This window comes from Marmota monax, unplaced genomic scaffold (assembly GCF_021218885.2).
Source record: "Marmota monax isolate L192 unplaced genomic scaffold, Marmota_monax_Labrador192_F-V1.1 WCK01_AAM20220418_F8-fsc00204, whole genome shotgun sequence".
Classification (NCBI taxonomy): Eukaryota; Metazoa; Chordata; class Mammalia; order Rodentia; family Sciuridae; genus Marmota; species Marmota monax.
Window position 1 is genome coordinate 1,804,312 of NW_026695247.1, and position 26,945 is coordinate 1,831,256.

General features: G+C 34.7%; 1 protein-coding gene across 5 annotated transcripts in view; it reads left to right on the forward strand.

Annotated features, from left to right (window-relative positions):
• The first annotated feature begins 45 nt into the window (after positions 1-45).
• Gcc2 (GRIP and coiled-coil domain containing 2) overlaps positions 46-26,945 on the forward strand; it is a 49,871-nt gene continuing 22,971 nt past the window's right edge. For 2 of the 5 annotated variants that reach the window (XR_009226491.1, XM_046420242.2), the window contains exons 1-17: positions 46-146; positions 457-513; positions 1,522-1,606; positions 2,965-3,032; positions 5,456-5,560; positions 6,404-8,851; positions 9,490-9,562; positions 12,208-12,308; positions 12,401-12,499; positions 15,573-15,692; positions 16,109-16,273; positions 16,558-16,662; positions 17,617-17,779; positions 23,774-23,874; positions 23,971-24,048; positions 24,705-24,842; positions 26,689-26,810. Coding sequence is in view for 4 of the 5 variants with exons in the window: in XM_046420242.2 (XP_046276198.1) it covers positions 141-146; positions 457-513; positions 1,522-1,606; positions 2,965-3,032; positions 5,456-5,560; positions 6,404-8,851; positions 9,490-9,562; positions 12,208-12,308; positions 12,401-12,499; positions 15,573-15,692; positions 16,109-16,273; positions 16,558-16,662; positions 17,617-17,779; positions 23,774-23,874; positions 23,971-24,048; positions 24,705-24,842; positions 26,689-26,810 (4,034 nt within the window). In the remaining variant the exon portion in view is untranslated. Of the gene's footprint in view, positions 147-456; positions 558-1,521; positions 1,607-1,685; positions 1,801-2,964; positions 3,033-5,455; positions 5,561-6,403; positions 8,852-9,489; positions 9,563-12,207; positions 12,309-12,400; positions 12,500-15,572; positions 15,693-16,108; positions 16,274-16,557; positions 16,663-17,616; positions 17,780-23,773; positions 23,875-23,970; positions 24,049-24,704; positions 24,843-26,688; positions 26,811-26,945 lie in introns of those variants that run through there. The other 3 variants (XM_046420244.2, XM_058578285.1, XM_046420243.2) reach the window with 3 other exon arrangements.

Genomic DNA, 26,945 nt, shown 5'->3' on the forward strand with positions numbered 1-26,945 from the left:
CACCGCGGAGGTGTCGCCTGGGAGACGCTGGAGGCGGGGCCGCCCCGAAGAGCGCGACCTTTGACCCGCAGCCGAGGCTACGTCAGAGGCGGCCGCAGTCGGAAGCCCGGCGGCGGTGGCCGTGGTGCCGTCCGGAGGCGATGGAGGTAACCTCGCCGGGCGGCCTGGCAGGGTCCGGCTTCCCGCCGCCGAGCCTCCCGCGCCACGACTGGGACGAGGGTGGGAGCCCGGGAGGGTTACGCCGCCGCCTTCCCTTACTCTGCCCTGGGCTACCTGTCCCTTGGAGCCCGGCTGGTGCGATCCCCGCCAGCGGAGACCCGCCCCAGCACCCCGCTGTTGGGGTTCCCACCTGAGGGCTGTCCCCCGCGCGGGGTTCCCGACCGGCGGGGTTCACGCGCTAAGCCTGGGATCAGCCAAAGAGTTCCTTTGACACCTGGGTTTGATTTTATTTTGTAGGATCCTGTTCAAGATGGGGTGGCCTCAGCAGCCACCCCTGGGACCGGGAAGTCCAAGGTGAAGAGAGTGTTTGACCAGCAGGCTCGCTCCAGAGTGGAAGGGTGATGGATTAGAAGAACTTTGATGTGGGAGAGGGAGGCCTATTTAAAAGAAAGGACCTCTTCAAGGCATTTCAATTTTAATTGACAGTTACTCATCTATTTTCCGCTTCTCTCTCCTCTCTCCCCTACTCCCCCCAACCTCGATTTCCTGATGGAGAAACCCGTTCTTGTTTACTTCCTGCTCCTGGTTTGCACTGCTACGAGATCCTGCAGTTTTTCGAACATTAAATGAAGCAGTCTGATTTATAAAGATTTCTATAGTGATGCAGTGGAAAAGACCATTGAGTTAGGGTAGGAAACAAGGGGCTCTAGTTCCTATGTTTGTGAAAAGAGAGAGTTGAGTTAGATCATTTTTATGGCCCCTTACAGTATTTAACATTCAGTGATTTCAGATGATAGTGATTTATTGCCAAGATTTATTGTTTGCATGCCAAGTTTCAGGCCCTTGCCTAAGCACTGGGTTTCTTTATTTAAGCTTCATGATAACCATGAGATAGTACTGTTATTATTCTTATTTTACAAATGAGAATCCACAGAGGTTAAGTAATTTTCAAAAGTTGTGAAAGCCCAATTTTTTAGTTAAAGCTGAAAAGTTTCCTGATGTATCTTGTTGCTGTAGTTATGAATTTTCATATGACCAGAGACTTCTTTCAGCTTGGCATAGAATTTTACAGCTCTTTAGGAATTTTAAGAAGTATTAGTTCCAATCCCTAATTGTACAGTTTAAGAAATCAAAATCTAGAACCTCTGTCACAATAATCTGTGTAAGAAGTTAAGTGTTCTTTTTGCTAATAACTGATTCTTGAGTTGAAGGTGCATTTGCTACTTTAAAAAATGTGGAATAAAATATGGTGTTTGATTGGCTTAAAGGTTTAGTCAGTAGAATGTTTTTATTTTTAAGCAGACATTATGGTTTTTTGTGTGACATTCTGGAAATGTGATAACAAGTTGTTACACCTTTCAGCTGGAAACATTGCCCAAGGAAGATCTCATCAAGTTTGCCAAGAAGCAAATGATGCTGTTACAGAAAGCTAAGTCAAGGTGTACAGGTATTAGGTTGAAAATATTTATCTTGGTTAAAAATGGTAGTTTTTTTTTTATTTTTACTTTTTAATATTTATTTTTTAGGTATAGATGGACACAACACAATGCCTTTATTTTTATGTGGTGCTGAGGATCGAACCCAGGTCCGCCCATGCTAGGCGAGCGCTCTACTGCTAAGCCACAATCCCAGCCCAAAATGGTAGTTTAAATAGTACATTGGCCCATTTTTAGTTTTCATGATTCCAAATGCATCTTAGTCACTTGTAGAATCTCACTACTTAACAACACTTACCTCTTTTTGTGTTTTGTTTCGTTTTGTTATTGTGTTTTTTTTAATATTTGCATGTCTAAATTACAGTTATCTTTGAATTGTTAAAGTTAGGGAGGACTATTTTTAATTTTGTAAAGTTAAGCATTTTTTTTTCTTTCATGTGGATTGTAGATTCCTTTGAGTTAAGTGTGTTTTCTAGAAGAGTCAGTTAAAATGTTAGAGATACAAAGTGGTAAGCCCAGAGACATAGTCAATGTCCTTAAGTAATAAATTCCTGGAAATCTGAAATGTATACGTTTGCTGGGATTGGTTGATTTTTCTGTTCTGTTTAATTTTTATTTCAAAAGGAAATTAATGCTAATAGCTTAAGTGGCTGAAGTCTTGAATTTTAGATGACTTAAAAATGTTCACTGCCCAATCTAAAAAGAAAAAAGCCAAGACTTATTTTCTATCAGAAAGTCAAATTATGTTTTAGAATTTGAATCTGCTTATAATTAAGAGAGTAATTTATTTGAAAATGATGTTCTAGGCTCCAGAGCCAAGTTTTTTTGTTTAATATGAGGTTTAATATGAGTTCTTGCTTTAAAATTATACAGTAAGAAGTATTTATAACTGAAATAATATGTGTAGGATTTGTTTCAAAATTATCAGGATGGCCAGGTACAGTGGTGCATGCCTATAGTCCCAGTTACTTTGGAGGCTGACAAGGGAGAATCGCTTGAGCCCAGGAGTTTGAGACTAGCTTGGGCGATATAGTGAGACCCTGTCTCAAATTTTATAATAGGTAAGGGGGGAAGGAGGAAGTGAGTGCTATTAAGCATGAAATATTGTCAGTGTGATAATCACTAAAGCAGGATGATGGGTATATACAGATTAATCATACTATTTTCTCTACTTTTTTATCTTAAGTTTTCCATATTAAAAGGAAAAGAAAAGATGATGCTATTATGTGAGTCAATATTTCTCAAAGTGTCTGCTTCTTAAATATATTCAAATTTATAGGTTATGGAGGGTTTTTTTTTTTTTTTAAAGAATGTACTTATCAATTTAGTGATTATTTTCTGAACTGGAAAATTTTTTCAAATTATTTAGAATTGGAAAAAGAAGTTGAAGAATTCAAATCAAAACCTGTTGATGGAGGAACTGATGATATTATTAAGGTAATGAAACAATTGTGAATATTGCTTCAATTTTTATTTACCAAAAGGAAATGTCAGATGATAAATAGAATTTCCTTGAGGGATGTCAGTTTGCTAGAGGCTATCTGGCATTCTGTCTACCACTTCCTCTCTGGACTTGGTTAAGTTTTTACCAGTCTGATTAACAAAAAAAAAAAAATAGGGCTAATGACCTCTAGATCTCTATCTGAAATGAATATTTTCTCCCCTTTTCTTCCCACATACTTCTTAAATACCTCAGTCTTTGCCCTGTTCCTCCCTGCCCCTCTCAGAAAACCTGGCCATGCTCAGAATTTCATTGTTCTAAAGATACGTGTAATCTGTAGGTAGATCTACATCATTAGATGTGCCTACTGACCCATATCTGAAGTTATATTTCTAGCTGCCTAGGGAAAAAACCCTCACACATTTCACTTGTCATCCTCTCAAGTGTAACATGACCAAATCTCCTCCTCTGGGTGGGTCAGCAGCACCACTGGGCTTTGTGCTTTTTGACTTATGCCTTAACTTTGCGATTTCCTTTATCCTCTACATGTATCAGTTACAAAGACTTGTGGTTACTTCAGCTTTACTTCAGCTTTCTCTCCATTTGCATGGCTCTCTCCTGCCTTCTGTCTTCATATACTTGTTTGGTCTGCTTGTTTTCTAGGTCTGCTACACATTTTTCCTGGAACTGGCTTTGGTGATGATCCTGTGAACTTCTACACTGCTTTCCTCCATCAGGCCCCCATTTGCTAGGGTCTCTCATCATTCACTTTCTCAGTTAACCATCTCATTTTGATAGAGCACATCTTTCTATAGCTTCTTAAGAATGAGTGCATTGGAGGTGCATTTAAAAATGCCTTTAATTAATATTCTTTCACATAAGGAGTTCAAAGGGAGGCAGTCCTAGAGTTGGTTCAGTCTCCTAATGGTGTTGTCATCAGAACCAATTCCTTCATCTCTGTGCTCCTGCATCTTTATCTTATCAACTGGGGAGGCCTGAGGTTTAAGGTTTTAACCTTTATAGTATCTATAAAAAAGACAGATAAGGAAAAAATAGTTGATCATAGAGGTTAAATGAGACAGTCTACAGAAAATGCCACAGAACTTTTTGGAATGCTAATCTAGAATTATATTTTCATTCCAGTTTTCCATTTTGTCTGAGAAATGTCATTGACTTTTAATTTTCCACAATTATATTGAAATTTTTATTTGGGGGTTTGAATGTTTAATTTTGAAGAGCTCATTCTTGATATCTGAAAATTTATACATCTTATTTGAAAATTTAACATGTTCTGTTTTTCTGAGGAAATAAATTCATGCTGTCTTAAAGTTTACCTCTGCTTTTGCATTTTCTGTTTCCTTCAGGTTGAAATATTTTGATCACTTGTGAATCAAAAAGAAAATCTAGTATCTTGAAAATAACATACATCTTCCAAGTAGTCCCCTACTATCCTATGCTGCCCCTCCAGTTTCTCATACCCAAGGTAGCCATTATCCTAGCTGGGCGCATTGGTGCACACCTGTAATCCCAGTGGCTCAGGAGGCTGAGATAGGAGGATATAGCAAGTTCAAAGCCAGCCTCAGCAAAAGCGAGGCCCTAAGCAACTCAGTAAGACCCTGTCTCTAAATAAAATACAAAATAGGGCTGGGGATGTGGCTCAGTGGATGAGTGCTCCTTAGTTCAATCCCCGTACCCACCCCAAAAAAAGTTTCATGAATGTTCAGCTGTAGGAGATTATGTCAAACAGTTTTATAAAGTATTTGAAATAACTTTCACTTCTACCAATAACATACCTAGGATCTGATAGATCCATATCCTCTTCAGCACTAGGTTTTGTCTTACATTTTATTTTTGCCAATTAAATAAGTGTAAAATGAAAGGTCATGGTGATCCTGAAAGGAATCACTCATTTTTTATCCAACATTCATTTTTTTTAATGGACCAGTGAGCCTTTTTTTATAGAATTTTTTATATATTTTACATAGAGATATTCTTGATTATGCATGTTTTGAATATCTTTTTCCAATTTCTGACTTGATTTTTCAGTTTTTATATCTTTCTGAACACTTTAAGTTTTCCAAAAAATGTGTTGAAGTTCTCATATTCCTATATCTTTTCTCCTTTTCTCTTTGTTCTTATGTTTATACCTTTTTGAATCTTTTATTTTCCCTTTAACATGGATTGGGAAAGATGTGATAACTATGCCTGTGGTCAGTCTACCATTTTTTATAACTTTTTTATTTTTAGTTGTAGATGGACACAATACCTTTATTTTACTTAATTTTTATGTAGTACTAAGGATTGAACGCAGTGCCTCTCTCACACATGCTAAGCAGGTGCTCTACCACTGATGCACAACCACAGCCCAGACCACCATTTTTTTAACCCCAGGCAAACAAATCCTTCTATTCCAAAACAGGCATTGACTGAACGTCTGGATGCTATTCTTCTGGATAAAGCAGAGACTGAACAACAGTGTCTTTCTCTGAAGAAAGAAAATACTAAAATGAAACAAGAGGTTGAGGTAAGACAATATTTAATGTTCTTTTATTTTTTATTAACATAGAGTAGGCATGAATTTTTTAGCTAACTAAACCCTTTAAAAGCATCTAATTGCCAGTTTTGGTGGCATATGTCTATGATCCCAGCCGTTCAAGAGGCTGAGGCAGGAGGATACCAAGTTTAAAGCTAGCTAGTTTAAATTTAGGGAGGCCCTAAGCAATTTAGCAAGACTTTGTCTCAAAATAAAAAACGGGCTGGGGATGTGGCTAAATAGTTAAGTGCACCTGGTTCAATCCCTGGTACAAAAAAAGAAAAGGAAAAAAAAAATCTAATCCAGTCTTATGAAACAAGAAAGATTAAAATAAAAAGAAAAAATAAAGTAAATGCAGTCATTCAGTTAAACAAAGCTAAAGCTAACATTTACTTGTTACATCTTCTTTTAATACTTATAATGTCAATAAAAATGAAAATAAGTTCATTTTTTCACACAACTCTAAATACTGTTATGTATTCAGTTCTAGGATATTCAGTATCATATTTCTACTTTCTTGCCTGTTAGGTAATCTACTCAGGTTGAAGTTCTATGCCTTATATAACTTATATGATTTGTCACTTTTTTAAAAGAAAATTAAATTCAGAGATTTACTAGTTGTTAGGTATTACTTTAATAGTTTTAATATTGCTGATCTTAGTTGTTCTACTTAAAGTAGATAGAGGCTAAGGAAAACTGTTGGAATCTCAGTATCATATTTCTGTAGTATATTTCCCTTCATTTACTTTGCTCTATTGGCCAGTGTCAATATCTTTCTTCAGGGTACGGGTTTCTTTTGTCTTACTTGATTTATTTGTTTTATTTTCATAACAGAATTCTGTAACTAAGATGGAAGATTTGCACAAGGAAGTGGAACAATCACATGGAAACTATGTGAAAGAAATTGAAGATTTGAAAAATGAGTTGATGGTAGTGCATTCCAAACACAGTGAAGATAAAGCTGGCTTACAAGAGAAACTGGAAGAAGCAATGAATAAACAATTAGAGCTCTCAGAACAGCTCAAATTTCACAGTGAATCTGAAGATACTGTTAAAAAATTACAAGAAGAAATTCCAAAAATTAGGTCAGCCTTTGAGGAGCAAATTTCATATCTGCAAAAGCAGTTAGAAGCTACCACTGATGAAAAAAAACAAGAGATTACTCATCTGCAAAAAGTCATTGAGGAAAATTCTCAGCATTACCAAAAAGATATTAATAGTTTACAAGAAGAACTTTTGCTTTTGAAAGCTACCCACAAAGAAGAAGTAAGGAAATTGATGTGCCAAATTGAAACATCAACTAAAGAACATGAAACAGAAATAAACAAGTTAAACAAGCTAAATGAAAACTTAGTAAAACAATGGGAGGCAACTGAGAAGAGTAGTCAAGAGAAATGTGAATTGGAAAACTTAAATGTTAACCAAGACAATCAAATGTGTTCTATGCTTTTACAAGAAGATGCTTTAGTAGAACAAGTAGTAAATGAAAAAGTAAAACAATTAGAAGATTCCTTAAAAGAACTTGAATCTCAACATAGTATCTTAAAAGATGAGGTAACTTATATGAATAATCTTAAATTAAAACTTGAAATGGATGCCCAACATATAAGGGATGAGTTTTTTCATGAACGAGAAGACTTAGAGTTTAAAATTAATGAACTACTATTAGCTAAAGAAGAACAGGGGTGTGTGATAGAAAAATTAAAATATGAGCTAGAAGATTTAAATAAACAGTTTTGCTTTACTAAAGAACAACATAACAAAGAAGTACACAGTCTTAAGGAACAACATCAAAAAGAAATGTTAGAACTAAATGAGACGTTTTTGTCAGGTTCGGAAAAAGAAAAATTAGCATTAATGTTTGAAATACAGGGTCTTAGGGAACAGTGTGAAAACCTACAACAAGAAAAGCAAGAAGCAATCTTAAATTATGAGAGTTTGCGAGAGATTATGGAAATTTTACAAACAGAACTGGGGGAGTCTGCTGGGAAAATAAGTAAAGAGTTTGAGTCAATGAAACAACAGCAAGCATCTGATGTTCATGAACTTCAGCAGAAGCTTAGAACCGCATTTAATGAAAAAGATGCTCTTCTTGAAACTGTGAATCGAATCCAGGGAGAAAATGAAAAGTTATTATCTCAACAAGAATTAGTACCAGAACTTGAAAATACCATAAAAAGCCTTCAGGAAAAGAATGAATTGTACTTAGTTAGTCTCAGTGAAAGAGATACGATGTTACAAGAATTAGAAACAAAGATAAGTTCTCTTACTGAGGAAAAAGATGATTTTATAAGTAAAATTAAAAAATCCTATGAAGAAGTAGATAGTCTCCATAAAAAATGTAAAAGAGAAGAGAGCTTAGCCATAGAACTAAAGGAAAGAGTTGAGCAAACTGCCCAGTACAACAGTGAACTAGAACAAAGGGTAAATGAGTTAACAGGAAGACTAGATGAGACTTTAAAAGAAAAGGATCAAAATGACCAAAAAATAGAAAAACTTATGGTTCAAATGAAAACCCTCTCTGAAGACCGGGCAATGTTTTCATCTGAAGTAAAGGCTCTTCATGAGGAAAATAATAGACTAAACTCTGAAAACAGCCAGTTGAGTAAGGATTTGGAAGCTCTTCATTCTCAAAAAGAAGATTTTATCTTAAAAGAACATATTACTGAATTAGAAAAGAAACTTCAGGTCATGGTTGTAGAGCGAGAAAATTTAAATAAACTGTTTGAAAATGAACAAGTCCAGAAGTCATTTGTCAAAACCCAGTTGTATAGTTTTCTGAAACAATTAGGGTCAAAGGTTTTAGAAGAAAATGAAGACGATGATGTTGGGAATATCCTACAAGCTATAGGTGAATCCTTAACAAAAATAAATGAAGAAAAACACAACTTGATTTTTCAATGTGATGAAAGGGTTTTAGAGTTAGAAAAAGAGATTAAGTGCCTTCAAGAAGAGAATGTTGTTCAGTGTGAAGAACTTAGGTCTTTACTAAGAGACTATGAACAAGAAAAAGTTCTTTTAAGAAAAGAGTTAGAAGAAATCTTGTCAGAAAAAGAGGCACTGCAACTTGATCTTCTAGAAATGAAGAATGCTAATGAAAAAACAAGACTTGAAAATCAGAATCTTTTAATTCAGGTTGAAGAAGTATCTCAAAAATTACATAGCAAAAATGAAACCCATTATGAAAAATCTTGTATAAGGGAACATGAAAACCTAACGGCATTACTAGAACAAAAAGAAACTGAATTGCAAGATGTGAGAGCAGAGTTGACATTATTAAAGGTACTAACTATTTGAACTTTATTGATTCAAATAAATTCTTAGTTCTGGTCATAGACTCTAGAAAATTTTACATTAAAATTTTTCCACTTTTAAGTCAGAAGTAAATTTTTTAGCATTAATGCTCAAGTGGCAAATTTCTGAAAAATGCTTTAAATATGTTGATGTTATATATCCTGTTTATTATTACATTGATCTTTTTGGAGGGGTGTAATCATTTTAAAACCTTGAACTTATATAAGATTAAATGATTAGGGGTTTAAAATATTTTGGTCAAAAGTGTGTAGTCACTAGCAAAACTATGATCATGAAGAAATTTGAGTTACATTCTTATGCATAGTATCTTTTTCAAAGAACACTATTGAGCAAAAAGTTGACTATTTCACTTTGGCTACAATTTTAAGGTTTTCTTTTAAAACTGTGTTGTAAAAGATGATAAACTATAATCACCATTTGATCATTTCTTTATTACACATATATTTGATCTCTGAGTACTATTAGTTCTCAAAGTAAATGCCATATACATAACATTAGCGTTACCTGGTTTGTCAACACAGATAATCAACTTGCTTTTTTTCATCATGGGAAAGTAAATAAATTCTGTTATTGTTTTTTGTTTTATTTTCCCGTGTAAAATCTAGAATTCCATAGAGAAATCATCTTCTATAAATAATGATCAACTCTCTTCAGTAAAAGAGCTGGAAGAAAAAATAGGTAACTATTCTTTTCTATGTTGTCACCATTAGACAAATTCTGGTTAGAATAGATGAGGAAATAAAGTAGCTAATTAATGCATTGTTAAAAACATAATGTAGCTATCTTTGCCTTTAACCTCCATTGCCCCCAGCTATCTGTTTGCTTTTCCTTTCAATTGTCACTTTCTGTTTAATCCAACAAAACACTAATGTGACACCATTTGTAAATGGTTACATGATTATTTGGGGGATTTTTTATTGATCAGATATTATTTGAATGTCCACCTGCTCTAGACATTGTTAATAGAAAGGTGAATAACATATAGACAATGTTCTCAAAGAGTTCACTGTCTAGGGAAGCTCTAATTACCATAGTTTGAGGTTCAGACAAAGATAAAATGTTGATAGCATAAGAAGTTGCCTGTTGTAAGTTAAGAAAAATATCAGAAAAGCATTTTCAACTAGGTCTTTTTTAAAAAATTTTTTTAGTTGTTGATGGACTTTTATTTTCTTTATTTATATGAGGTGCTGAGAATTGAACCCAATGCCTCACACATGCTAGGCAAGTGCTCTGCCACTGAGCCACAACCCCAGCCCTTCAACTAGGTCTTGAAGATAGGGAAATATGACACAAGAAGAAAGGAAGGGATTGCAGCAAGAAGGAACATGAGGCGTTCATATGTTAACATTTTCAGAGTCAAGGATCAGACCAGGAAGTTCCTGACCATGAACATGCTAGTGTGATGTGCAGAGGAAATGAGACTTTATTCTAATCTTTTTATTCCACATGGTTTACATGGAATAACTCTTTTATTCCCATTTAAAACTGAAGATTTAGAAGTGTTGTATAACATGCTTATGATTCCTTAATTTAATAACCAATTAGATTGGGGTAGCCGGGAAATTGAGAGAGTTTAGAATAACTTAAGTTTTCTGTTGTGGGTGACCAGGGCATGGAGGGATGCTCAGTTTTAGACTAACTTTAAATACCAATTCAAGTGAAAATGTCAGATAGAATGCTTATGTAAATCTGGAGTTACAGAATGCTTATGTAAATCTGAAGTTAAGGGGAAAGAACTAGGCTGGAGATAAAAATTTGTAATTAAATAGTAGGTATTAAAAGCCATGAGTTCAAATCACCCAGCAATATGGAAAAAAAGATGAGGACCAGAGATAGATAGTTTCATATTTTTAAATGCTGAAAACAAAGGAAATTGAGAAGGAGCAGCCAGTGAGTTTAAAAAAGCAAACAAACAAACCTGGAACATAAAATTTCTTGCAAGTTAAGACAAGTGCAAGTGAAAAAAGTGGGGCAATGTTATCCGTAGCAAGTTCTGCTGATGGGTCAAGTAAAATGAGCACTGAAAACTAACCATTAGACTAAACAACGTAGAGGAGTTTCAGGATGTGCTAGTGTCTAAGATTGATTGCAGTGGATTCAAGAAAAAAATGGAGGAAGAGAATTTGGAGAGCATGTATAGACAATTCTTTGAAGAGTGTTTCTATAAAAGAGGGGCAATGAGTTGTTTTTTTAAATCGGAAAAATAGCATGTTTCATCTAATTGCAGTCTCTCCCCTGACCTTTGTAACTACCTCACTGTTTGTTCCTGATCTTGATGTCTTGAGATTTTTCTTGTTGCATGTTTATAAACTGTTGGGGGGAAATCCACTGGAGAGGGTAAAATTGCTGCTCTAATGCCAGAGTAGGTGAGATGGCATTGCAGTGAAATGCAGAAGTGGAGCAGTTGGCCTTTGCTGCACAGTGTGGCACAGGTACACACTAATTAATAAGTAAGGACAGGAATTCAGATCATAAGTAAAGATATTCAAAAAGTAAAGTCCTGAGAGGCTGAGGCTGGGGCTGGGGCTCAGCGGTAGTGCACTTGACTGGCATTTGTGTGGCACTGGGTTAGGTTATCAGCACCGCATATAAATAAATAAGTTAAAGGTCTGTCAACAACTAAATAAAACTATTTAAAAAAAAAAAAAATAGTCCTGAACCCCAGAGTTCATATAGGAAAAGTAAAGAGCTTAAGGAGAAAGATCAAAATTGGTTAGGTCTAATATATTACATGTTTAGCTGTGAAATTTAGATCCACCAACCAAGATGAGGTCTGTACATAGAAACTTACTGCATCTGATACCTTTTCTACTTGGTCCCAATTTAAAACCAACACCAAAAATCCTAGCATACCTACATTTCCTGAAAATCCAACACTACAGGAGTCTTAACCTCTCCAAATCCAAGATTATTAAAAAGTGTAGTGTTTTAAGAACTGAAAATTACTTAGATAATGAATGATTAAGCCTTCACTTAATGGTAACATTGATGGTTTAGCTACTTTAACTTCAAACTGAAGATTTTATGTTCCAAAATAAAAATCAGTTTCTAGGGTTAAAATGAACAAGTATATTACCAGTGGCTTGGAGCTAAGGCAGGAGGATCAAGAGTTCAAAGTCAGCCTCAGCAAAAGTGAGGCCCTGTCTCTAAATAAAATACAAAAAAAAAAAAAAAGGCCTGGGGATGTGGCTCAGTGGTCGAGTGCCCCTGAGTTCAATCCCCAGTACCCGCCCAGCCACACACACCAAAAAAAAACAAAATCAGATAATTTTGATGTTTTTTCCTTGTACTTCACATGTAATCCTTTCATTTTCTGTTTTTAGGAAATCTGGAAAAAGAATCCAAAGAGAAGGAGGAAAAAATAAGTAAGATAAAATTAGTTGCTGTGAAAGCAAAGAAAGAACTCGATTCCAGCAGAAAAGAGGTAAGCCAACTCAAAAAAACACAAGATTCAAGAATCTTAGGTTTTGGAAAATCTAGAGTTTTTACTCTTAATTTACTGTATATTTAAAATAGACCCAGACTTTGAGGGAAGAACTCGAATCTGTTCGTTCAGAAAAGGATCAGTTGTCTACTTCCATGAGAGATCTCATTCAAGGAGCAGAAAGCTATAAGGTAAAATAGTTATTTTAATAACAAGTTATATTCATAACTAGTAAAAAAAAAAATTGGGAAGATAGGTACAGGGGCACACGCATATAGAGCATCACAAGTCTTGTTTTGTTTTGTTTTTTGGTGCTGGGGATTGAACCCATGGCCTTGTGCATGCAAGGCAGGCACTCTACCAACTGAACTATATCCCCGGCCCAAGAACATCACAAGTTTGAGGTCAGCCTTGGCAAGTGAATAAGACCCTGTCTCAAAATAAAAATCAAAAGACCTGGGTATGAAGCTCAGTTGTAGAATGTTCCTGGGTTTAATCTCCAGTATCACCAAAAATGAAGAAGGAAGAGAGAGAGGGATGGAGGAAGGAAAGAACTGGAAATGTAAAGTTCCTATCTATGAAATAATCGTCTTGTATTTTTGTACTTGTTAGTAAACCTTTTTCCCTGGCTTTTTTTTTTTTTTTTTTTTTGTACATTGTAGTGTGGCTAGCCTTTACGTAGTACCTTTATTGTTTTTGAAAGTAAAATTCTGTTTGGGGATTTCTTAATAAAAACCAGTAAGAGAAGGTTGCTGTTATTGTAACTATGTAATATTGTTCTAACCAAGTTGAATGAATGTGAAGCTTAACACAAATAGTAACAAGAAATAAAAGCATTGTTATTTGGAAGTAATATACTTATCTACTTTAATAAAATAAAGCACTATTATAAAAATCAAAAAATAAAATCCAACAAAGTTACCAAGTACAATATAAAAGTCATTACATTTCTTCATGTATTTATTTGTTCAGTAAATATTTACATGCCTAGACTGAATTCTAAGCTCTGGACCTGATGGTGGTCAGCCAGACTACCACCAACCAAATAATCCTGAACTCCTGCCCTCTTAGGACTTAAATTCCAGTGGCAATAATGGGCAAACAGAAAAAAGACATGATACAGACTATGTAGCAAAACAAAGGTAAATAGGAAGAAGTGAATGAGCAGTAATCAGTAGGATTTGATAAAAAGAGAAAATCCCTTAGTAGATAAAAGATAAAATTTTGAGAACTTTAATAAGCATTTGGGCACTTAATAAAGAAAACTTCAAAATTTATGTAGGGTAACTGAATATTATTGAAATACTAGTTCTCAAATTGTTTATAAATTCAAAAACAATTTTATTAAGAATTCTAGGGGGGCTGGGGATGTGGTTCAAGTGGTAGCGCGCTTCCCTGGCATGTGTGCGGCCCAGGTTCGATCCTCAGCACCACATACAAACAAAGATGTTGTGTCGCCGAAAACTGAAAAATAAATATTGAAATTCTCTCTCTCTCTCTCTCTCTCTCTCTAAAAAAAAAGGAGGAGGGCTTGGAGGGGGGATCATAACAGTTATTCCAAATTTTAAATGGAAAATAAACTAGCAAGATTAGTTAATTCTTCTGAAAATGTAAAAGGGAAGTGACCTCTACACACTAAATTTTTTTCCTATTAAGCTATAGAAATATGGTAGAATTCTAATGTGAGAATGAGATTAACAGAAGAGACAGAGACTTCTATACAACAACAACACATACTTTTATGCCAGGCTGTCTTCTAAATGTCTTAGTATGCTTAATTCTCAAAACAACCACAAGAAGTATGTTATTAGCTTCACCAGTTTATAGGTCAGGAATCTGAGGCATACAGATTCAAGGTCACAGACTAAAAGTTAGAGACTTCAGGGTCCCAAAACATAGCAGAGCTGGGATATTACCAACTATTCCAGACCTGTTCTTTCACCAACTAAGCTATACTATCTCAGGAAAACTTAAAAATAGAAATCACTGCGAGGCATGGTAGCACAAGCCTGTAATCTCAGCGATTTCAGAGGCAGGAGTATCACAAGTTCAAAGATTTAGTTGGGACCCGAAGCAACTTAGTGAGATCCTGTCTCTAAAAAAAAGGCTGGGGATATGCCTCACGGGTTAAGCATCTCTGGTTGTGTCTCTGATAACAAAGAAAAAGAAATTACTGAAGAAAGAATTGGTAACCAGGCACAGTGGCACAAGCCTATGATCCCAGTTACTTCGGAGGCTGAGGCAGAAAGATCCCAAGTTACAGGCCAAGTTCAGCAACTTAGCAAGACCCTGTCTCAAAAATAATAAGAACTGGGGCTGGGGATGTGGCTCAAGCGGTAGCGCGCTTGCCTGGCATGTGTGCGGCCCAGGTTCGATCCTCAGCACTACATAAAAACAAAGATGTTGTGTACGCCGAAAACTAAAAAATAAATATTAAAAAAATTCTCTCTCTCTCTCTCTCTCTCTCTCTCTCTCTCTCTCTCTCTCTCTCTCTCTCTCTCTTTCTTTAAAAATAATAAGAAGAACTAGGGATGTGACTCAGTGGTGGAACACCCATGGATTCATCCCCAGTGCCAAAAGAAGGAATTAGAAAGCTATTGAGGATTTAATCAGTTTTTTATTTTATTGCACACACCAAAATAATTCTGGGTGGATTAGGATTTTTGAAAAGTATTTTTTTTTAATCTAGAATAAAAGACTTGATCCTTTGACTGACTTCTAATACAAAAGACTTTTTAAATTTAAAAGCAATTTAAGTAACTTGTGTAGATTGGTAAATTGAACTTTATTAAATTAGTATACCTGGTCTTCTTCTGAAGGAAATTATTAGATTAGATTATAAAGTCTCTTAAAATATAAAGGAGCAGGCTGGGATATAGCTTAGTTGGTAGAGTGCTTGCCTTGCATGCACAAGGCCCTGGGTTCAGTCCCCAGCACACACACACACACAAAAAAAATTATATATATATATATATATATATATATATATATATATCTCCAGTGTAACTGGCTCATGAAAGATGAATAAGCTCATATATAAATTTTAAATTTGGGGTTTTAAAGATCTCTTTAAATATTAAGAATATTAATCTTGTCATATTTTTATATGTAAATTTACATTTTCATTGACATATTTTTATATGTAAATATTTAACATCTCAAGTGGACTTATACATTTTACGTCAGGCTTTATTGATTATACAATCTGACCTATTGAATGAATAATAATAACCTAAAGTTAAATATTTTTGTCTTTTATTGAAGAATCTTTTATTAGAATATGATAAGCAATCAGAGCAGTTGGATATGGAAAAAGAACGTGCTAGTAATTTTGAACATCAAGTAGAAGATCTTACTAAACAATTAAGAAATTCAACTTTTCAGGTAATTTTAAATTGAGTAAATTCAGACATGAAAATTTTAATATATTTTAATCTCCAATACTTTTTGAATAAAATTAAAATACAATCAGGAACAGTATTTCTCCCCCCACCCCGAATCAGGAGATTAATTTAACAAAACAGTAACTTATTGCTCTGATCTCAGTCCCACTGGATTTGTTTTGTTCCTGTTGTTTTTCATATTCATCTTTTACTTTATAGATGCATCTGGTCTTTTATAAATTTTGCCATATAAATATTAACACTGATGGTTTTGAAACTTAACATTGTCATCCTGTGGGATTTATTTTGAAATTTTCATTTTTCACAGTATGCCAATATTCTTATTAATGTACCTTTTCTTCCTCTGTTGAATATATTTTTTGCATGTTTACAAAAATGAATCATTTGTCATTCCAGTGTGAAAAACTAAATTCTGATAATGAAGATCTCCTGGCTCGTATTGAAACACTACAGTCTAATGCCAAGTTATTAGAATTACAGATTTTAGAAGTCCAAAAAGCCAAAGCAATGGTGGACAAAGAATTGGAAACAGAAAAACTTCAGAAGGAACAGAAGATAAAGGTAAAAACAGTCCTGTGAGATGATTCACGTATATATAATGATATTTTTACCAAAATATCATTTAAGGAAACGACTCAATTGAGTCTTTAATAATTAAATTGCTTTATGTATGCCAGCTCTAATTTTGAGAATCTAAGATGTGATATTTGCATGTTTATTCTTTAAATATTGAAAGGTCACCAAATTTTTTGAGTCTTTGTGTATCAGATTTATTTTATAACCCCTAACACACATAGTTTTTTTAATGTTGATCGAATTGTGGGGGGGGGTATTTTTAATTTTAGGAACATTCCAGTACTATAAAAGAACTCGAAGAACTTCAGGTACAACTTCAAAAGGAAAAGAAACAGCTTCAGAAAACTATGCAAGAACTAGAGCTGGTTAAAAAGGTAAAATAAAACACCAAGACTGAAAACTGATTTCATGGGCTGGGACTGTGGCTCAGTGGTAGTGCACTTGCCTGGCATGTGTGAGGCACTGGGTTCGAGTCTCAGCACCACATATAAATAAATAAAATAAAGATCTATCAACAATTATGAAAAAAAAATTTAAATGTTGCTAAAAAGAAAAGAAAACTGATGTCATTGTTCATATTATGAAGCTACTCTGTACATATCAAAAAGGAATATTTTTAAATGTTGTGTATGGTACTAAAATAACCCTCATAAATTGTCAGCCCCGATAAATTGGAATTTTAATTCATTTCTCTGTCTTTTCAGAAGAATCTGGGCTTATGAATTAATCAGAGTTTGATTTGATATATCATTTTCTATACATGATTGTTATGTGATCTATGAAGATTTAGTTAAAGTCAAAAGAAAAGTACTATAAGAGCCACTTAAAATATTAATATTTCAGCTGGCTGCAGTGGTGCGTAGCCATAATCCCAGCATTCAGGAGGAGGATCACGAGTTCAAAGCCAGCCTCAGCAACTTAGCAAGGCACTTAGCAACTCAATGAGACCCTGTCTCTAAATAAAATATTAAAAAGGGGCTGGGGATGTGGCTCAATGGTTAAGCACCTCTGAGTCCAATCCTCAGTACCAAAAAAAAATAGTAATATTTCATAAATAAGAGTCCCCACAAGACTTGAATTACTAATTATGGTTAATGAAAGTTTTTTTAATGAAATACAGTATAGCTAAGAAAATTGAGTTAAGCTGTTAAAATATATATATTTGATTTTATGAAATTAGAAACTTAAATATCCAACTTCTATTTTCTTCATTACTGTTTACACTATTCTGTATTGTAGAAGAGCATAACAACCTGTTAATTCCTACGGCATCATGTTAGCAATCTAACAAATGAAATTCATAACTGAATCTTTTATAAAATGTGCAGGATGCCCAACAAACTACATTGATGAATATGGAAATAGCCGATTATGAACGTTTGATGAAAGAACTAAATCAAAAGTTAAATAATAAAAACAGCAAGATAGAGGATTTGGAGCAAGAAATAAAAATTCAAAAACAGAAACAAGAAAACCTACAAGAAGAAATGAGTGAGTAAAATGAAATTCACTTTATGTTAAAATTGTTTCATTGTAACAGATTTGGGGAAGGGGCATTACTGGGTGTGTCTAACATTGTGCTAACCATTGTTTAGGAACAGAAGGAATGTAAAACCATTTGCCATTAAGGTTTTTACAGTCCATGCTGGTGCTTGACTGTGTGTCTTGACAGTGCATGCTAGTGTTTATTCTTAAAGTTTTTGTTATGTGAATAATATGAAGATACAAGTAATCTTTGTCCAAGATTTGCTGATTGTCAACAGATTAGGAAAATTTAAATAGTAATGAAATGCAAAGAAAACAAAAGGAGACTGAAGCAAGGTGCAGAGGCAAAGTGGCAGAATGGCAGGTTAGCAAAATGACATGAAGGCCTCTTGCCCAAGCTGCCAGCTTTATTTATATCAATAGGTTACATTAGGTCACTGGCATCATTAGTACATTATTGTTCATTGTGTCATTAGGCTGATTACAGAGTTAGCAACATTATGCAGCATATTACGTACTATAGTTGCAATGTGCAATGTTAGGAGCTTTGTATCTCTCTCAAGAAAGTCCATTGTTTAAAAGTTACTGTTATGTGGACAGGTTCAGGCTCAGCAGAGCTTGGTGAAACATTATGGTTGTCTTGTAACAAGAGAGTTTATTCCCAGGAGCTGTGTGCCTGAGATCAAGGTCTAGGCTGATAAGGCTATAGCACAGAGCCTTCTCATATAGGGCATTGCTATAGCAGCTAGGCATTCCATACCTTTGCACAGAAACTTTCCTAACAGCTAAGCATGCCACAGCCATGAATTCATCAGAGACCCCAGTCCCAAACACAGAACCTTTACAGTGAAGCATTTCTTTTTAATATAATTCTATCCATTTTATCCATAATTTTTTCTAATGTGGGAGTTAACTGAGTATTGAACCCCATAGGCACTCTACCACTGAGCTTTATCCCCAGCCCTTCTTATTTTTTGTTTTGAGACAGAGTCTCAATAAGTTGCCAAGGCTGGCCTCGAATTTGCAGTCTTCTTGTCTCAGAAATAACTGGTCCACACCTGATTCCATAAAATATTTTCTGTTGTTAGCATTGAAAACTATGATTTTCCCTTTAGGCATTCTTTAGTTGCATCTCATGAATGAATATGTTATATTCATCTTTTAATTCAATTCAGAATTGTCATTTTTGTTTGAAAATTGTTTTGGGTTTATTTATTTGTTTTTTGTTTTTGGTATCAAGGATTAAACCCAGAGGCATTTAACACTGAGCCACATCCCTGGCCCTTTTTAAAATATTTTATTTAGAGACCCGGTGTCACTGAGCTGCTTAGGGTATTGCTAAGTTGCTGATGCTGGCTTTGAACCCACAATTCTCCTGCCTTAGCCTCCTGAGCTGCAGGGATTACAGGCACATGCCACCATACCCAGTAATAGTTATCTTCTTCTTTAAATTTTATTTATCTATTTTTTTTGAGACAGGACCTCACTTAGTTAATGAGGCTAGTCTCAAACTTTTCTTTTCTTTTCTTTTTTTTAAGTTGTAGTTGGACACAATACCTTTATTGAAGATCGAACCCAGTGCCTCCCATGTGCTAGGTGAGCACTCTACGGCTGAGCCACAATCCCAGCTCCTATAATAGTTATTTTTTTTTAAGACAACTGACTCTAATTTTATTTTATTTATTTTTTTTAGAGAGAGAGAATTATTTTAATATTTATTAATTTAGTTTTCGGCAGACACAACATCTTTGTATGTGGTGCTGAGGATCGAACCCAGGTTGCACGCATGCCAGGCGATTGCGGTACCGCTTGAGCCATATCTCCAGCCCCAATAGTTATTTTTTAAAGCAGAAGTCAGCACACTATGGCCTACAGGACAGCTTCCTGTTTTTATAAATAAAATTTTATTGAAACAAGCCATGTTAATTTTTTTATAGTGTCTGACTGTTATTGTGTGTCAACAGCACAGATGAAACAGAGATTAATGGCTGACAATACTATATTATTTATTATTCAACCTCTTAGGAGAAGCTTACCAACTCCTATTTTTTAAAAAAATTAAAATTTAGGAATTTTTTCAGTATTTAGCCACATATTTGCCATTTCTGGTGTTCTTTGTTCCTTTGTGTATATTCAAATTCCATTAGGTATGACTTTCCTTTTGCTGAATAGCTTCTTATATCTTGCAGCCCATAAGCTACTGTCAATTAATTCTTTCAGCTTTGGTTTGTTAGAAAAAGTCTTTACTCTGCCTTCATTTCCAAAAGATGCTTTTGCTGGGTATAGAATTCTATGGTATATTTTTTCCCCTTTTTGTATCCTGCTTGTGTTTATTCAGCTTCTAGGATGTATAGGGTTTTTATAAATTTTTTTCAAGTTTGGTACATTTGGGCCATTATTTCCTTTTTTTTTTTTTTTTTTTTTTGTCTAAACTACCCCAGCCCATCCCCAGGACTCTAATTAGATATTTTAGACCACTTAATATAGTTCCATAGGTCAGTGATACTCTATTCCGTTTTTTTTTTTTTTTTCCTTCTATTTGTTTTCTTGATTGCTTGTTTGATTTTTGTACTTTCTGAACTTCTTTTTGGATAGTTTCTATCACTGTGTCTTCAAATTCTCTGATCTATGGTATTTGTTAATCCCATTCAGCAATATGTCTACTTTAGATTTTGCATATTTCATTTCTACAATTTCCATTTTTTAAAATATATTTTCCATTTCTCTCTTCTCTATGTTTGTTTTCCTTAAATTCTTGAGCATATTTAATAACTATTTTGATGCCCTTTTTTGCTAATTTCACTCTTTCTGTATTTACTTCACTTGTTTATTTCTGTTGATTAATTCATTCATTTTTCTTCCCTCCTTCCTGTAAATAACATTATTCTGCTTCTTTGTAAACAAAAATTTAGATGTGACTTTTTCATTGCTGAATGCTAGATATTTTTGTGTTCATTTAAAAACGTAAACTTCAACATTCAAGTTATTCGTATTTAAGTTTTGTATTTTTGTGAATTATTTTTCATGTCCTTTAGGATGAGTGTAGATCTGGTTATAGGTCTGGTTCAACCTACCACTAAGGTGGTGCTCATCAAAGTTCTTCTGCAAAGTCTCTTCACTCTGGCTGGCAGAGATTCATCTGATTTATATCCCTCAGAGTTGTCCAGATTACAACTCTCCGTTTATTGTTCTTTCCACAGCAGTTCTTTGCATTTCAGATGACCAGCTCTATTTCAGATTCACATCCCTGCACCAGTCCAGAAACTGCTTCTGTGCAGAGTTAAGACAAGTAACAGGGTTTACCATGTTTGTTTACCTTCTCTCAGGGATCACAGTCCTGCACTGCTCATTGTCTGAAGTCAGAAAAGTTTTTTTTTATGTATTTTGTTTCATTTCCTAGTTTATGACAGGAAGGGAAGTCTAGACTGTTAACAGTTACTCAGAGCAAGAAGCAGAATTTCCATAAAATAATTTAAGGTGGCTACAAAGATATTACCATACAATAAAATTTTAGATATAAGTGATGAGGGATTAGCATGAAAGAAAACATTGAAATAGATCTCAACAGTTGAGTCAGATAAAAGATTAAAACAAAGTATACATCTTCTGTGCTTTTGCTAGAGGTCTCCTTTAAATTTGACTTTTAGCATCCTGGAAACCAGAAGAAAGGCAGAAACATCAGTTACAAGGTTTATAGTACCCACAATAATAAAGCAAGCTTATGAAGAAACAGCTTTTCCTGGTACCACATCGTGTAAAACAACATTCTTTCAGATTTTATATGTATTTTTTATTCTGTTTATGAAATATATGAATACTTAGGTGAAGTATTCAGTTCACTTTCAAAGATGGGGAAGATAGTCTGCTATGTTGGAGTATTTAGATGATAAGAGAATCTGGGAAAAGTTACCAACCTCATGTCAGTGAAATCCTTGAATTGCTGGCCTAAGGACTTTTAGCAGAAAAGGAAGCATTAAGATAGTGTTCCAGCCAGGTGCAGTGCTGCATACCTGTAATCCCAGGGACCAGAGAGGCTGAGGCGGGGAAATAGGAAGTTCAAGTCCAACTTCAGCAACTTAGGGAGACTCTGTCTCAAAATAAAAAACAAAAAGGGCTGGAGATGTGGCTCAGTTGTAGAGCACATGCTTCGCATGCGTGGGGCACTGAGTTCAATCCTCAGTACCACATAAATAAATAAAACAAAGGTATTGTGATCATCTACAACTAAAAAAAAAAAAAACTTAATGTAGTTTGTTCACTCTGCCTTATAAATTAAGGTAGGTTCATCTTAATTTCAAACCCCTTCATCATGTGGTCCCATTCTAACTTTTCAGTTTAATTCTCATTATTCTCACAGCTTGTAAAGAAGGCTGTAAGCTTTCTTGAGACATGATGTTTTCCACAAGTGTGTATTTCATCTACTGTGATTCTTCTTTTCATGACCTCATTTTCCTCATTTCTTTCATGCCTATCCTCCTAGAACAGGAAGCATTTAATACTAAAATCCTGATTCTAATCCTAAATGCTTCCTGTTCTGTGAAATCTCCCTCAGAGTTTCACATAAAGTGAATATAAACTTTAGACGTGGAGCTATGTAACCTTTTGTTTTTCTTTCTAACTTTTAAATAGTGCTGTCTTGCTTATTATAACCCCTAGAGCACTTTGTAAGACTTCATATGTAATTTGGACTTTATAAAATACTTTTCAGAACTGGATAAATATTTGCCAGGAAATAACTGAATTAGGTTTACTACCAAAGTATAGTTAAGACACTCCTGTTCCTGTTTGCCAAGTAATGTAATATATGTGTGTGAATTTAAGTTTGTACAGTTAATCATTGCTTATATGATTTTTCAACAGTCCAACCACATAGTGTCCATGTAAGTAGTCTAGATCAGGAGTTAAGCACACTTTTTCTGTAAACGACCAAATTGTAAATCTCTGAAGCTTCAGAGACCACAAAGTCACTGTTACATAGTCTTGGTTTATTTTATAACAGACTGCAGCCAGATTTGTCCTGCTCATTGCAGAGGCTCCTTGTGGTCTACACAATTAATCCACTTATTCCTACTTGATATTTGCTCCTTCTTTGCCTCTGTAAGCAGCAAAGTTTCTTCTTTATTATGATTTGATTGGCTCCTTAGTGTGCTCTCTTTTACTGACAGTCCCTCTCACAAAAAACATCTGCAGGCTGGGGTTGTGGTTCAGTGGTAAAGCACTTGCCTCGCACGTGTGAAGCACTGGGTTCAATCCTCAGCACCACATAAAAATAAATAAATAAAAGACAAAAAAAAGATATTGTATCTATCTACAGCTAAATTTTTTCTTAAAATGTCGAGTTACTATAAGAAAAACAGATGATCAAGTAGGAATGTGCCTCTAATATGATAGAATTGTAAATATACAGACTCTCTTTTGAGGTACTTATTTAAAGTAGATTTCTTATCTTTTAGAGATAGAGCAAATATAGACCTTTATTTTAGAGATATACACTGAATATTTACAGATGAACAGATTTGCTTTAAAGTAATCCAGAGGGGATTCAGAGAGTAGGTAAGGTATAGGTCAGGGGTTGACAGACTTTTTCCATAAAGAGCCGGATAGTAAATATTTTAGGCTTTATGGGCTGCACAGTCTCTGTGGTGATTACTCAAGTCACTGTTTTAGCACAAATGCAGCCATAGACTGTTTTGAATGAATGAGCCTTGCTGTTCTAATAGAAGTATATTCACAAAAATAGCCTGTGACTTTGCTGACTCCTTGTCTGGGTGAGATAAGATTGGGTGTATTAGTAATTGTTCAGTTGGATGATGGTACATTGGAGTTTACTGTACCTTAGTTACTACTGTCAAGTATGTTTGAAATATATCATAATAAAAAGCTCAAACAAATTAATACAAAGGTAACTTAATACAAAGAAAAGACTCATCATTGACATATTTATATTCACTCATTAAAAACTGTTTCATCTCTTTCTGCTGAAATTATTTCCCATGCTAGCTTCACTACAGTCTTCAGTGCAACAGTATGAAGAAAAAAACACCAAAATCAAGCAGTTACTTGTGAAAACAAAAAAGGAACTAGCAGATTCAAAGCAGGCAGTATGTTAATTTATTCATTTTTCATTTTAATATGTATTCATAGTTTATTTATAAATAATTTCATTTTTTAATTTAACCAAGATTCTCATTCTGTAGGAAACTGATCATTTAATACTTCAAGCATCATTAAAGGGTGAGCTGGAAGCCAGTCAACAGCAAGTGGAAGTCTATAAAGTAAGGTTCCTTGTACTTTTTAAGATTTAAAAAAAAAAAAAAAATTCCATATTGAAATGAGTTATTTTCTAGGGATTTTATTTATCCTGTAAGGAATTACCTTCTAAGGATATTGAAAAGGATTTCTCAACATTTTGAGGAAGTAGAAGCGGTAAATCAGGTAGTATAAAACTGGTAAACCGTTTAGTTCAGGCCAGATTATTTTCATGCATTTGAAGAATATAGTTCATAATAAAATAAATGTAGAATATAGTTCATAATAAAATAAATATAGCCTCAAACCTCATCTGAATCCTCTGAATGATATTGCATTGACACAAAGCAATTCATGAAATAGTTTTATATATTTGTTTAAAATATATTTGTCTGTATGGGTGGATAAAATGTTTTGAAGTGTTAAATATGCAATCTGATATTTGGGGGATTGATTTCTTTATTAATTTTGGTTTAAGAAAAAGTAAATCACCTTAGCATAATAAATGGTCTTTTCATATTGCTTTACTTTTTTAATAATAATAAATAATACCTAAAATTTTTTCACTACTTAATTCTATCATTTATATATACTTATCTCAAAGTTCATGTTTTAAGGAAAATATCTTTAACCAGTGAAGATATGAATTACCAGAGCTAAGCTTAAAACTTTTACCTTTTAGATTCAACTCGCTGAAGTAACATCTGAGAAACACAAACTTCACGAGCACCTGAAGACCTCTGCAGAGCAGCACCAACGCACAATGAGTGCATACCAGCAGAGAGTGGCTGCACTTCAGGAAGAGAGCCGTGCTGCAAAGGTGTATCCTTCATAACAGAAGCCTCTTCCCAAGGGGATTTTATTAACTGCTAGTGAGCAGTTTACTCAGGGCTGTGATCTCCTTTTCATTGGTTTGCAGTTAAGAGCACTTAATTAAATGAGCTCTTGGTTTGGCTCAGCCTACTCTACCCCAAAGTGCATCCTCACCTTAAGAATCATTTGAATAGCAATTTTTGCTAAGCTAAAAAGAAAAATATGAGCACATATTGTTTCCATTTAAATCTTGTTGTGTAATTTATGTATGAAAGAAAATCACTTATTTGTAAACCTTTTTATTTTAAAAGTATTATGAATCTGAGGATTTACAAGTTATAAAATGACATTCTAATAGAGTGTTCGTTCATAGGAACCTAACTTTTTGTCTTCAACATACAAAACAATTAGAAATGATACAGTAATTTTGTAGAGGTACAGCTCTTATATAAATGATCTTGCAGTAGTGTTGTGTAAGTTTACCAATCACTTCAGTGGATGACGCAGAATTTAACTTATAAGTAAAAAAAAACTTTATAAAATTACAAAAGCAAATAGTGTATTGCAAAGTTTATGGGTAGTCAGTAAATCTAAGAATTTCTTGTTAGACAAAATTATATCCTTTTTTTTTTTTTTTTTTCATCTCTTGGTTTCTTTATTGTGGGTTGTTCAAAACATTACAAATTTCTTGACATATCATATTCCACACTTTGATTCTAGTGGGTTATGAACTCCCACCTTCACCCCATACACAGATTGCAGATTCACATCAGTTACACATCCATTGATTTACAAATTGCCATACTAGTGTCTGTTGTGCTCCGCTGCCTTTCCCATCATCCACCCTCCCCCCTCCCCACCTCTCCCCTCCCCTCCCCTCCTCTCTCTCTACCCCCTCCACTGTATAACCCTGAGGGTCTCCTTCCATTACCGTGCAATTTACCTTCTCTCTCCCTTTCCCTCCCACCTCTCATCCCTGTTAAATGTTAATCTTCTTCTCCTGTTCTTCGTCCCTACTCTGTTCTTAGTTACTTTCCTTATATCAAAGAAGACATTTGGCATTTGTTTTTTAGGGATTGGCTAGCTTCACTTAGCATAATCTGCTCTAATGCCATCCATTTCCCTGTAAATTCTATGATTTTGTCATTTTTTAATGCAGAGTAATATTCCATTGTGTATAAATGCCACATTTTTTTTATCCATTCGTCTATTGAAGGGCATCTAGGTTGGTTCCACAGTCTTGCTATTGTGAACTGTGCTGCTATGAACATCGATGTAGCAGTGTCCCTGTAGCATGCTCTTTTTAGGTCTTTAGGGAATAGACCAAGAAGGGGAATAGCTGGGTCAAATGGTGGCTCCATTCCCAGCTTTCCAAGAAATCTCCATACTGCTTTCCAAATTGGCTGCACCAATCTGCAGTCCCACCAGCAATGTACAAGTGTACCCTTTTCCCCACATCCTCGCCAGCACTTGTTGTTGTTTGACTTCCTAATGGCTGCCAATCTTACTGGAGTGAGATGGTATCTTAGGGTGGTTTTGATTTGCATTTCTCTGACAGCTAGAGATGTTGAGCATTTTTTCATGTACTTGTTGATTGACTGTATGTCCTCCTCTGTGAAGTGTCTGTTCAGGTCCTTGGCCCATTTGTTGATTGGGTTGTTTGTTCTCTTATTGCCTTGAAAGGCTTTAAAAAAGTGTAAGACCAACAGAAGTGTACTTTTTTATGAAGTTAATTGAGGCTAAAATGAATCTTAGCTATTCATTTTCAAAAACAAATTTTCATCTTAGTTTGTTAACCTGGAAGAAAATGGGATCATGTTATAATAGAAAATGTTTTCTTTTAAATATCATAGGCAGAACAAGCTGCTGTAACTTCTGAATTTGAGAGCTACAAAGTCAGAGTTCACAACGTTTTAAAGCAACAGAAAAACAAATCTGTGTCTCAGGCTGAAAGTGAAGGAGCTAAACAAGAAAGGTAAAGTCTTTAAAAAAAAAAAAAAAACATGAGACACAGGTTCTTCACCAAGTAGGTTGAAAATCGTATTTTGATTTCTTTCAACTATAGAATTTTATATATATTATTACTGTAAGGTCAGGGACCGGTGACCAA